Here is a 13,343-nt window from a genome sequence, read left to right on the forward strand (position 1 = left end):
ACTATCATAATCCCTAGTTAATGTGTTGAAATGCTACAAATAAATATCAAGGCTAAAATGACATACCACTCATTAGAGATGCCAAACCACAGCAATCCCATTTTTAAAAATGATGCATGTTTCATTCTCCATAGCGATGGCCTCAAAAAGCTCATGAATCACTACGCAGCAGGCTTCTGCACATGTAGAACAACAGATTGGCCTATAGAACTTCCACTTCCTTGCACAGACTGCATTTGGGACTGTGCTATTAGCGATAAGCATGGAATGAGCGCACACTTTCTTCTTTTAAGAGCTCATTTTAGTCTACTTCCAAATAACATTCTCATATATTACACATGTATGAATTAGGATAGTTTTTTAGTCTTAACCAAGCAAAAACCAAAAGCAAACCCCAAAGAGTCATAAAATAATATTTGTAGAAATGGTAAGTAGCACCTGCATGCCATAGCAGATTCCAAGGACTGGTTTGCCTATTGTAAAAATTGCAGGGTCAAACCAGGGAGCATCTTCTGCATAAACAGAATTTGGTCCTCCAGAGATGATGATAGCTCTGTAAAGGAAAGAGATCATTTATAAAAGTAAAGATGTTGAAATTAAATGTTTTAAACTTTGATAAAAGCAATAGTACATGTATATAAGATACCTTAAATCTATTGAAAGAGCAAAACTATTATACTGTCCAAACTTTGAAAAAAGATAATCAGAATAACTTCTTAAAAAAAAAAAATCAAAAGAAGTAAACGAGACACATCATACGTAACCTAAAATATAGCATATTTAAATACTGAATTTTTCTTTTAAGCTTGTTTCAGCATCCAGCAAATTCTAAGTTTCTAGAAGTGAGGCATCTTTTTAAGCTGTACAAGAAAAATTCATTCTCACAGATACTTATTAACACTACACAGCAGAACTAATAAAAGTCAGTGTCAGTAATATGAAACACATCTCATCTTCCCTGAAAATACAAAAGCCAAACAATATTTGTACTAAAAACCATTAGCCTCCCCATTAAAAAAATATAATTGAAGGGATCATTACCTTTCACTATTGTTATGGTTCTGCTAAAGTCCATTACCTCCTAGCAGCTCCTCCTAAGAAAACACTGCAAGCCAATTGGCTAATTAAAAGCATTTTTGAGAGTATCAACAGTACAGTAGACCTACATAGTGCAAAGGCATTCTCTGTGGCTGCCTTGGGACTGGTAACCCTCTTTATGGATAATTTCTGAAATCCAATCCTAAATTTTATTCACAGCTTGTTGTTGTTGTTGTTTAGTCGTTAAGTCGTGTCCGACTCTTCGTGACCCCATGAACCATATTGTGCCAGGCCTTCCTGTCCTTCACTGCCTCCTTGAGTTTGCTCAGTTTCATGCTCATTGCTTCAGTGATGCTATCTAACCATCTCATCCTCTGCCGTCCTCTTCTCCTTTTGCCTTCAATCTTTCCCAGCATCAGGGTCTTCTCCAAAGAGATCTCTCTTCGCATTAGGTGACCAAAATATCTGAGCTTGAGCTTCATTATCGATCCTTCCAATGAGCAATCAGGGTTGATTTCCTTTAAGATTGACTGGTTTGACCTCCTAGCAGTCCAGGGGACTCTTAAGAGTCTTCTCCAGCACCACAGTTCAAAGGCATCAATTCTTCGGCGCTCAGCCTTCTTTATGGTCCAGCTCTCACAGCCATACATTACTACTGGATTATTCACAGCTACTGAACATCAAAATGAGGATATGATGAATTCCCCCCCCCCCCAAAAAATTACTAATATAAAAAGAAATAAAACAACCATAGGTTTTACAGTGAAGACCAAATTATAAAACACTTTCCGTTAGCTTAGTAAATCTTTTAAAATTTGAAGTACTTCCAGAGATTCTTATCTGGACTTTATGTCCTGTCAGAAAGAATGAGAAAGATAATTCCAATATTATATTTCAGTGTTGCAACATTTTTGGGATTGCGGATGAGTTTTCAGTACGGCATTTTCACTTGTGAAACAATGGATATTTCCTGGCATTATTTTCTTTTGGATCCAGGTGAAGTTTAGTAGGATGGATGGGCTAACTATCCAATGCAGTTAAATAAACAAAGATTTGGATAATTTCAGAAGCCTATAATTTCTTTCAACTGGGGTTTACTTTTTCCCATAGTAAAAAAGCTTCAAGCACAAGACTACTATTCCGGAGATTAAAGACTAAATGCATACATTACCAAGAACAACACCCTTACTGCTGGTTTGTGGCAGTTCCCATACTGATCCTTGCTTTCTGCTAGGATCTTCTGCCCATCTGTACACAGAGTACTACTCCAGCAACTTAATCTCATCAAGGGAGGCATACAACAATGCAGTTGGATATCATCACTGGCTGGGTTCACACCTCACACTAAGGCAAGATTCTGATAACAGCTTTTTAAATAAATCACAACTAACTAGTTGGACATTTTGCTCTATGCCATAAACCATGGTTTTCAAATCACAATGGTTGGGGTCTGACAACCCACTGAATAAAAACCAAATGAACCATGCTTAGTGACGTATGTAACCTAGCCATACAGACCACTAGAAACAAAGAGAGGACACAGTTCTCCAGCGATGAATATAAAGAAACTTGAATGGACGTGCACGTGATTTACCAGTGAAGCTCTACATGTTTTTAATATGATTCTTTCCAAAAAGATGAAAATGTAATTGAAGATGAAGGCAACAGCAACATCAGCACAAGTTGTGTGCCAAGTGAATAAATCCTGTGTTAGATAGTTTGTAACTGTTCTGGATAGCTAGTGACAAGTGATTTGGGGGGCTGTAGCCCAAAATATATGGAGGGTACCAAGTTGCCTGCTCCTGTTTAACATGTCCTCTGACCATGGTTTTTAGCTTCACTAACTAAAAAAACAAACTAAATAACTAACAGACAAGTTATTTTAGATTTGTTTATCTAGATAGTGGCAGATGGAAGTGACATGCAGATGATACTCTAAACTCAGGACCTTAGTAGGTCACCCAGCAGCACCAATGTGACCATAGATATTCCCTCTGGAGTCTACCAGTCTCCCTGCCCCAGTTGACTTATACTTTTCTTTTGTTTTAAATGACAAGTTGGCAAGCTGTACTATCCTCCAGCATCACCATTCTCTTCAAATGAGCCCCATAAGCTTTCTTGGAATTTTTTTTTTTTTAAAAGGGGGAAGGATAGCTGATTTATTTGCAAATATGCCTATTTCTCCATATAAATGTAAGGATAGGCAGGGATCATAGAAAACATCCTGAAAGAGGAGGGTTAGAGGAGGGTGACAGGTATTATTCTGATAAATCTGCTTTGTAATTGCTGATAGGCATTCCATGAATTGGCAAGCACCCAGCAACGATTCTCTGAAAGTCCTCACATCATGTTCTCAAAATCTCCAATACACCCACCATATGAGAAAGATCCTTCAAACAATGTAGCAGAATTATTTTCAGGCTACACAGTTTAGAGAGGAGAGGAGCTAGCTGGCATGACTTTATATGTTCACACTAAGCCACAAGCTGTGGTCAATGCACTGCATTATTATGATGTATACTTTAACATATGCACTGACCATAGTTTATATTTATGTAAGCTATGGCCAGCGACTATACTAATGTTGCTTTTCCATTAGACTTGAACAAGTCAGTGATTATACCCACTCACTAATGGAACTGAAAAGCAACATAAATATTCCCTTAGGAGAGCAAACATACATCTATACAGATTGTATCATCTTCCTTTTTATATAACATAGCTTTCAAATCAAAGAAACAAAATGCACCAACCCATGCTTGCCAACGTTAAACTCTTTATCTGGTAAAAACAAACTTGAACCAGTGTAGGGAAGACAACAGCCCTCTTCAGGTACTTTACACTGTAAAGTGGAGACAAACTACCTGTGTTTGGGGGCAGGGGGAGAAGTACAAAGGCCTCTATTCCTCATATTGACCTCCCTGAATTCAACAAAACTACGCTAAAACATCTCTTGTATCCTTGGAGGCTCTTCAGATAATTGAGGACCCTCAAAGATCAATTGCCTTGAGAGCCTCTATAAACAGAGCCCTCTACTACAGATAGTCAGTCTGCACATGTGAAGGGTGATATAAGAAAGCAGGACTAGCCTACTCATCCTTGTTTCCTTTGAATCTGGGTAACCTGTTCCCATTTTATGTAACCCTGAAGGCTTGTATTGTCATGGGAAGCCTGTTTTTTGCCATGATAAAGCAACAGTTACTTACCAATATTTGCTCCTGCTAAGACTATAGGAGGCTGCATATTCAAGGCAACCATGCAGAGAAAACAGATAACTGTTCCTGCCACCCCAATTTAAAACTTCATGAACCATTTTATACTTTACTGAAGGACAAAATATGTATGGTCTACTTCTACCATTCAAAGGGAAGAGTCTTCCGGTCCAATAGAAATTTTATTTTGCGCACAGAGACCAACTTTTAGAAGACTGCGCCAGCACTTAGGGAAAAATAAACGTTGTAAGCTTGTAAGCTGCCTAGAGTCACTTATATGGTGAGATGGGCGGCGTGTAACTTTGATAAATAAATAAATGTTATATTTTGCTCCCATTGTATTTACTATAGCATTCTGTCCTGCAGGACAAACAGTGAACGTGCTTGAAGGCCAGCTGTTATCCTGTATACGCAAACTTTATCAGCAATTGTATTCATTCACGGGGTCTTTGATGTTCAAGTACTAAAGAAGTTAGATGGATTTGGGTGCCTTGGTAAAATGTTAATTAAAGATGAGGGAAAGGACGGAGAAATGTTTAAGATGAGCAAATGCTGGTATGCATTTAGTGGGTAATATGTGGTCTGTGGTAAGGAATGAATGTTGAAAGAAATGAAAACAGCTCTGATAAGAGAATGTTTCACACACTTTGTTAAAGGAAAGTGAGAGGAAGAGTGAGTTGAATGCAATGGGAATGGATGCTTAGAAGTATATGTGGTAAAAGAAGAAGAGACAGGTTCATACAATCATAGAAGGGACCACATGGATCATCTAGAGCAGGCCTGGACAACATGCAACCCGCTAAGCAGCCTTGTTCATCCTGCAGGCATTTTTTAAAAACTCAAACAAATTCCACTGCCGTCAAATGTCACTGCCATCAGGAAGGATATGCTATATAGTTTTTTGTTGCCACCTCTGCCCTGAAAGACACGCTGTAGGGCACCTGCAATGACTCCAGGCCTCACCAACACTGGTAGCTACATCACTGCTGCCCTGCCACCAGCCACCAAACAGCTGATTGGCGCACCAGCTATTCCTTTGTGACCTGCAATTATTTTTAATGTAGCAAATGTCCTTTCCCCTCTAAGAGCTGTTCTGGCCTGATCTAGACCAACGCTCTGCACTGTGCAGGAAAATTGTACCATCCATGAGAGGTGGGAATCCAGCCTCTTCCTAAAAACTTCCAGAGATGAAGAACCCAGAGTCTCCAAAAGTAGACTGTTCCGCTGTTGTACAGATCTTACCATCAGGAAGTTCTCCCCTATATTTATATGAAATCTAGGTAGCTGCAACTTATTCCTGTTATTTCTGTTCCTAGCTTCTTTGGCCATGGAAAAAACAATCTTCCCTATAGCTTCCTTTCATATAACTGAGAATTCAAGAATGAATGGGTGCTGAATGAATGTTGATTTAATAAAAAGGTGAGTGATCAGGTTGTAAGAAGTACTTTGGAAAGGTTTGATAATACAGAGAATGAGCATCTGATTACAAAATAACTGTATGAAGGGTGATTGGCTTGAGAGAAAGAGAGAAGACTGAGAAAGCTGTATTTGGATGACGCTGAAGAGATTTTAAAGAGAAAGTCAAAAACTTTTGACTGTTTTGTTAAAAAACAAAAGAAGCAATGTATGGATATGGTGGAAGCAAGGAGAGTTTGTAAGGATAGAAAGTATGAAGTATAGTGAAAGTTACTAGTGTAACTTAGTTTTAGCTCTGTCCATTTTCATACTTTTATGCCTTTAATTGTTTTGGCTTATTATTTCTTACTCCTTTCCCATACTCCGCATAATGTTACTTACCTAGTAGGGAATCACAAGATGAGTATGTTTGTATGTATTAATAACATTAAAACAAAATGACATAAAATATTTCAGTTGATAGAATTCAACTGATTTCAGCATGTCGATGATACTCAGCTTGATCTTTCAGCTCCACCCAGTCTCTGCTTCTCATCTCAATGTTTTCAGGCAATACTTAATAGAATGCACACAAGGCTTCTGAACTGAAAAGAACCCAAACCATGAATCCTATCACTAGTTGGCCCCAAACTACCTCTTGAGTTGCCATTCACTTGATACATCAAATTTTTATAGGCCCACAGGGCCAAGAGTCTTATAAACAAATTATGGGGCTTTTCATTTTGGAATAACACTTTAGGAGCATGTCTCTTAGGCTGGTTTTTGAGAGTCCTCTTTTTCATTCCCTCTTTTAAGAGGTAATTATCTAGATTACTCAAATGTCACAGCCAACTTACCTTGACAGCAGAATGTTGAACTAGACAAGCCTTCAGTTTGATCCAGCACAGTTCATATAGCCTGGGATATATACCACATGCATTTTCTCGAATATAAAAATCAGGAGTGTGCTGGCTAACGTTATAAAGTTATAGAGCAGCATGTGAATCCCTAAAATCTTGGGTGCATTCCTTAAATCCCTTCTAAAATTTGCCACTAATTTCAGTGTGATGCAATAGGAAATAGATAAATATATGGGACTACACTGAATTAATGTAATTTACACTTTTCATTTAAATGGAACTAAATGGCCCCTGGTATGACCGGGATCTGGCTACTTCTCTTTTCTAGTCTTACTGACTTTGGAGAGTCTAGGTTCCTGCATACCACTTAAAAGCTCAAGTGCAGTCTTCTGTAGATTAGTCAGTCTTTAACAGTTCAAGGCTGTAAGCTGTAATTTTCTGGCCTGACAGATGAAACAAAACAGTTGGTAAAGCATACATAAAACTAATACAAGAATCAATCTTACCGGAATCCTTGTTCTTTAATTGCAAAAGCAGGTGTTTCCAAAGGAAAGATCTCTGACTGGACAAACAGTTCTCTGACCCGGCGATCTATGACTTTTCCATACTGAGCTCCAGCATCGAGTATTACAACAGCTCCTTCATAACGACACACCCCATCCTTGAGATCTTCTCCGGTATTCTCCAACTATAAACATTATTTATAAGAATCTTATTGGGACAAGCAGATAAGCATAAAGCATGTCTTTTTGAAATAGCAATAGCTGCTAAGTTAAACTATTCGAAGTTTACTACAAGTTTACTTGTTGCCTACTGGTATGAGAAGTGTATATACTAAGTACTAAACTGAAAGAAAGTTAATATGCATAGGCTGGATTGGCATTACACTAAACAATAAAGCATGAATGGGTTCACCATTCAACAAGCATATCATATTATAGTTTAATGTGAAATTATGAACCAAGTCACAAAGAATTTGACCATAACACTCTAGGTGTCATACATTATGCTAAGATTTTGTCAACCGCAGTTCATTCAATAAATTACAAGTGTTCTTCTTCAATGAACTGTGGCTAAACATGATTACAGTCCTGTGTTCATATATCATACCAGGCCATGTTTTAATCATAATTTTTGGAACAAGCTATTGAATTCTGGTTTAAAAATAAGCATAAGCCATGGTTTTTAAGATGAAGTGGCTAGGTTCATGGATTGTTAAACCAAACAAGCACATTGTATGAACCTAAACAATTAGTGAATTCTAAAGAAACACTGTGTAAGCACTATTAACAAATATAGATGTAGAATGTATCATGCTTAGTATCTCTAGAGGAACTGCTTCATCAGCTCAAGTTCAAAACTGATCTTTGCACAAAATTAAGTCTAGGTAGATCTTTAATATCATAACTCCTGAAAGCCAGATTATCTATAATTTATACAGCAAAAGCTAGCGATTATCACTTTAATAGATAAGTGACCACAACAGCTTTATAAACATTTGCAGCAGTAATTTTTTGTTTCTAAAACTGCAACATCATCTAATAATGGGAGGAGCAGCACTTTCAAGGGAAGTGACAGAAACCTTTATCTGAGAATAAACAAGTATTTTCTGACCCTGTTCACCCAGATATTTTCATACATGAAATGATTATTTTTATCAAGCTAAGGACCACCCACAAATTATCACCAGCAGCATAATAAAAGTTTTGCTAACAGACATTTTGGTTTTGTGGATAAATTGCAAATCTAGCTGGCAGACTTGAGCTGGCTATAACTGTGCTTATACAGTAATACCTCGGTTCACGAACGCTTCTGTTCACGAACAGCTCCGTTCGCAAAATTTTGCCTCAGTTCGCGAACGCCGGATCGGGTGACGAACAGGATCCGTGGCCATTTTCCCTCCCGTGACACGTGGTCATGGCTTCCTGTAGGGAGGGGGACTCTCCCTCCAAGCAATATCCGCCTCCCCACCTGCCTGCCTGTCCTCCACGCTAGAAGTCGCGTCGAGCAAGGTTAGCGTTCTCTCTCTTCGTGCTGTATTTTGTTTCATATTTTTGCGGTTTTAAAAAAAAAAACATATGGTTCAGAACGGATTAACCGTAATTACACTGAACCTTATGGGGAAATTTGATTCGGGATGCGATCAAAAATCGGTTGGCGACCAAATTTGGAGGGGTCAGAACGGATTAACCGTATTTACATTGAACCTTATGGGAAAATTTGATTCGGTTCATGACCAATTCGGTTCGCGACCAGAGTCGCGGAACGAATTAAGTTTGTGAACCGAGGTACCACTGTACTGTGTCATGGGAAGCTCATGGAAGAGAAAGAGATGCCCATAAGCTGGTTTGTGTTGTTTCACAATATTGTATTGTATAGTATATAGTTAAGTAACCAATGTATATTTCCATAATTCTTATATAAGGGGTAAAATGCCATTAAGTTTCAAGAACTTTGTTTTTAAAATCCTTCTCTGCACTCCTACAAAAATCTAAGGTAGAATATAAATACCAGCATAGCTCCTTAATGCAATAGTTGCCTGCACTGTCTTATTTCTGGATCTTATTTAACAGAACAGTATTTTATTTATTCTCCAATAATAATTGCAAAAAAAAATTTAAATTCCACAATTTCTACAACATACAACATTAACTTCTTCCCCTAGACAATGGGCAAACTTCAACTAAATGTTTGCTATCTGTAAGTCAACTTTGGTGTTGACAAGAGAGACAGAGACAGAGGGAGAAATAACGCATACAGATCCTGCCCTGAACTATGGACTATGCAAACTTTCCCCAATCTGGATGCCTTTCTCAACAAGCATGATCATTTCTGAGAATTTTGGCAACTGAAGCCTCCAAATTATGCAATGGCAGAATTCTTGAACACAAACATATCACATTAATCCCCCTACCCCCTCCAGTCCCAAATCAGACATTAACTGAATGTCAGAACCAGGCAGGTATGATCAACTGTGGGGGAATGAGAGAAACAAATACAGGCTGAAACTCAGGATGTAAAATGCTCTGGTCTTTGACCAAGGGAAGCCTTAACCCAGATCCCTCCTATTTATACCAGACTTACTTATCCTGGTGCAAGGAGCTGTACACAATGGAACTGGAGAAAGATGAAATATGGATGCAGTTTGCTTATACGATGGCTGTGTGATTTGCTTAATACGAATGTGAAGACTACATCTGTGCATGATGATTGGAAAATGCTTTTATTGTTCTCCTTTAAAAAGGGAAAGACAGCAAAAACTATAGAGTTGATTAAGTGTGCCTGGAAACAAATTTGTAGAATTCTGATTGAAAGGTTATTAGAAATTAAGCAGCATATAAGTTAATAAGTTTAAATAATGGAGTTGAAAGTTAGTTGCTGAATATAGTAAGTGTGCTATATAATGGAAGCAAAGTATGTGTGAGAAAAATAGAATACTTAGTGAATAGTTTAATATTGAGCAAATAATAAGACAAGGATATGTGATGCCCATTAGGAGTATAATGTATTTATGGATAAATATATGAGGACTGATAGGATTAATGTTAGATGTATTTTGCTTGTGGATATGAATATGCAGATGAAACTGTATTATTGGCTGAGAACCTGAATGATTTTAATTACTGTTAAAATATATGATACTATAAGTATGGATCTGAAAATTATTATAACAAAGACCAACATAGTTATGTTTGACAGGAACTGTCTATTATACATAAATGATAAAATGAAGAGCAAATGGGTGTATTTGTCTATGTTGGTAGAATGTTTATTAAAGATGGGAAAATAGGTGAAAAAAATTAAGGCTTACCAATGCTGGTAGAAAGACAGCGGATAGTTTATCATCCGATGCAAGGAATGAACATTTGTCAAAAGAAAGGAAACCGTTGTTCGCAAAAGCATGCTTCTACCCACTTTGTTGTATGAGAGTGAGAGTTGAGTATGTCAGGAGAAACATAAAAGTAAATTGAGTGCATTGGGAATGGGCACTTAAGAAGAGATAAGGTCAAGAATGAATGGGTGCTACATGAATGTGGACTGAATACAAAAGTAAATGAACAGGATAAAATAAATACATTTAGATAGCTTGGTCACATGCAGAGAACAGATGAAGATCGAATCAGAAAACTTTCATTTTCAGTAAGTCTTTATTCCAAACTTTTCCAAATCTAAAACACTTATTTCTTTCCATGCATGCTTAACAAAGAAGTGTGTGTGTAGAACAGACACCATATTAAAAATCTGCCACCAATTTGAAATAGGATTTCACTGGATTACTCAACTTCAAGACTTGTGTCAAGTTGTTGTAATATGGCCTAATTTATACGCACATAACTTGATACAAGATTACCATGCTCATCAAATGTTAAGGCAATCTTGTAACATAAGGATATACTAGGCTATAACTGAGACAAAAGTAACAGAAAGAATTTGATATAGCAATAGTCCCAGAATACAGGGTATTACTTCCATTCGGTACATAATTACATACATTAAAGTAAAGAAAAAAACCCCTCTTATTGTATGCTGCCAAGAGTCATGTTTGTGAGATGGGAAGCTATATAAATTTTTTACATTAAAGTAAAAAAATTAACTACTTTATTGTATGCTGCCAAGAGTCACATTTGTGAGATGGGAAGCTGTATAAAAATTTTAAATACATACATACATACATACATACATACATACATACCAGGTTTGTACTAGATAAGCACAAAATCAGTTTTGTAGGAAAACAGAGTGAGAGGATTATTCTATTTTTCTACTTTTAATCATGGAACAAGTGATTCGTAAGTGCTGAGCTGAATCTCCAGTTACGCACATAATGTTAAAGATTACATAGAACAACACTGGCACATAGCAGATACTTCAGATTTCCAGGGTGTACTTTAAAAAACAAACAAATAGGAACGACAAGGCTGATGAAATAGAATTAGTTACAAAGGCAGGAGTTTGTTCGGAGCATCAGAACATTATGAGATCCCTCCACACGTAAATCTGTTCCTGCACATTCCAAACTTTCTTAAGGGCAGCAGTATAATTTAGGGTAGTGGAACAGTCTCATATTGTTGCTTTTCTGTTCAATCAGTCAGTTCCTTCTAATTCATCATGGCGATAGAAAACAGTTTGCTAGGAACTGCTTCTCTGAGTCCTTGTAAGCTTATAACCATGATTATAATTAGATGTTTTATTTTCTTGAATCTTTTCTGATTGCCTTTGATTATTCTAAGATTCTTGCCTCCACACTATGTATCCAAAATATCTAAGCTTTAGCTTCATTATTAGTAGTTTCAGTGAGCAGCCTGGTTTGATCTCATCCAGCACTGAATTATTTGTGGTTCCCTCCACCCAGTGGATTCTCAACAATTTTCTCCAGCAGCAAAATTCCAAGGCATTATCTTTTCTTTGTTAGCCTTTTTGATGGTCTACCTTTCACAGACATATGTTATGACTGGGAAAGCCAATCCTTGACAATCCTTTGTTAGCAGTGTGAGATCTCTACACTTTAACTTTTTGTGTTGATTTGTCATAATCAGTTGCTGCTATTATTAAATAGAGTAGGAGTTAGAAATCCTTACCAATTTTCTGAAAACTACAAATAAGTATCCCTAGATACGTGGTGCTAACCATTTTTTTCCTCTTTCCCCTGCCCGTTAACATGGATGATCCATGTCAAAATGGTACATTGGAGACAAGGCAACCCAAAATGGGCATCTTTTTCCTATTTGCTCTGGAAACAGGGCTCAGAAATCCTCTTACATAACTTTCTGTGAGAGAGGATAATTCCTTTCTGGGTTTAAGAAAGTGGCATGCCAGAAAAAGAGCTAAAAAATAACACTTCAGAAAAATACAAAGGAGAGATTTGTGTGAAGTATGTTTCGCTCCCTGCAGATATTGATGGGGCTACAAGGTGTCTTCCTCCTTTTTTTGATACTGCCTAGGTGAACGGGATACCCAGTCTCCACTACAGGGAATGGACCTTCAGGAAAGGCCCACTGTATCACTGACCTACAGTGAACATACCACAGCTGTCCATGGTTGTGGGATTTTGCTGTTGGAAAGAATAATTTTCATTCTACTGCTGAATAATACTTTAGCCAAGCTGTAGGTGTTAAGTTTATAGTGACTAATATGGGAGGACATGAAGAATCAAGTTCAGCACTATAACATACATCTTTATATTGAAAGTGGCTGTGCTTTTGGTGCCTGGACCAGATGGATTATCAGGTTCTTATTATAAATGTCTTGAGGATGAGCTTTTACAAACTTTACAAAACATGGTGAACTCTATCCTACAGCGAGGAAAGATGCCAGAGAGTTGGAAAGAGGCCAATATAGCATCAATACCTAAAGAGGGACAAGATTTGACTCTAACAAGGAACTATAGGCCAATATCATTATTGAATAATGACTACAAGTTGTTCACAACGATTCTAGCTGATAGACTGAAAATAATTTTGCAAGAATTTATTCATGAGGATCAATGTGGGTTTTTACCTAAAAGATAGCTAAAGGATAATGTTAGAAATGAGTTGGACATTTTGGAATATTTGGAGCAACATAATGAAAAACAAGCTGCATTGATTTTCTTCGATGCAGAGAAGGCCTTTGACAATTTGAAACGGGCTTTCTTGTCCAAGGTTTTGGAAGATATGAACTTTGGAGAGAACTTTATAAAATGGGTAAGATCAATTTGCACTTCAGAGAAAGCACAGATCATTGTTAATGGAGATCTTATAAAACCCTATGAGACACAAAAAGGAACAAGACAGGGATGCTCACTGTCTCCTCTCTTGTTTATTTTGGTTTTTGAAATACTGAATAGAGATATAAGATG

The 13,343-nt window shown here is 37.3% G+C and overlaps 1 protein-coding gene across 1 annotated transcript in view; it reads right to left on the reverse strand.

Moving 5' to 3' along the window:
• Positions 1–13,343, reverse strand: part of GMPS (guanosine monophosphate synthase) — a 52,275-nt gene that overhangs the window by 26,943 nt on the left and 11,989 nt on the right. Inside the window, exons 2-3 of the mRNA XM_088131730.1 lie at positions 7,012–7,193; positions 439–553 (exon numbers count right to left, since the gene is read on the reverse strand). Of these exons, the coding sequence (XP_087987856.1) occupies positions 439–553; positions 7,012–7,193 (297 nt within the window). The remainder of the gene's footprint in view (positions 1–438; positions 554–7,011; positions 7,194–13,343) is intronic.

Source organism: Python bivittatus, unplaced genomic scaffold (genome assembly GCF_059951505.1).
Source record: "Python bivittatus isolate LINGU-HERP-01145 unplaced genomic scaffold, Pbiv_v1 ctg000980_np1212, whole genome shotgun sequence".
Taxonomy (NCBI): domain Eukaryota; kingdom Metazoa; phylum Chordata; class Lepidosauria; order Squamata; family Pythonidae; genus Python; species Python bivittatus.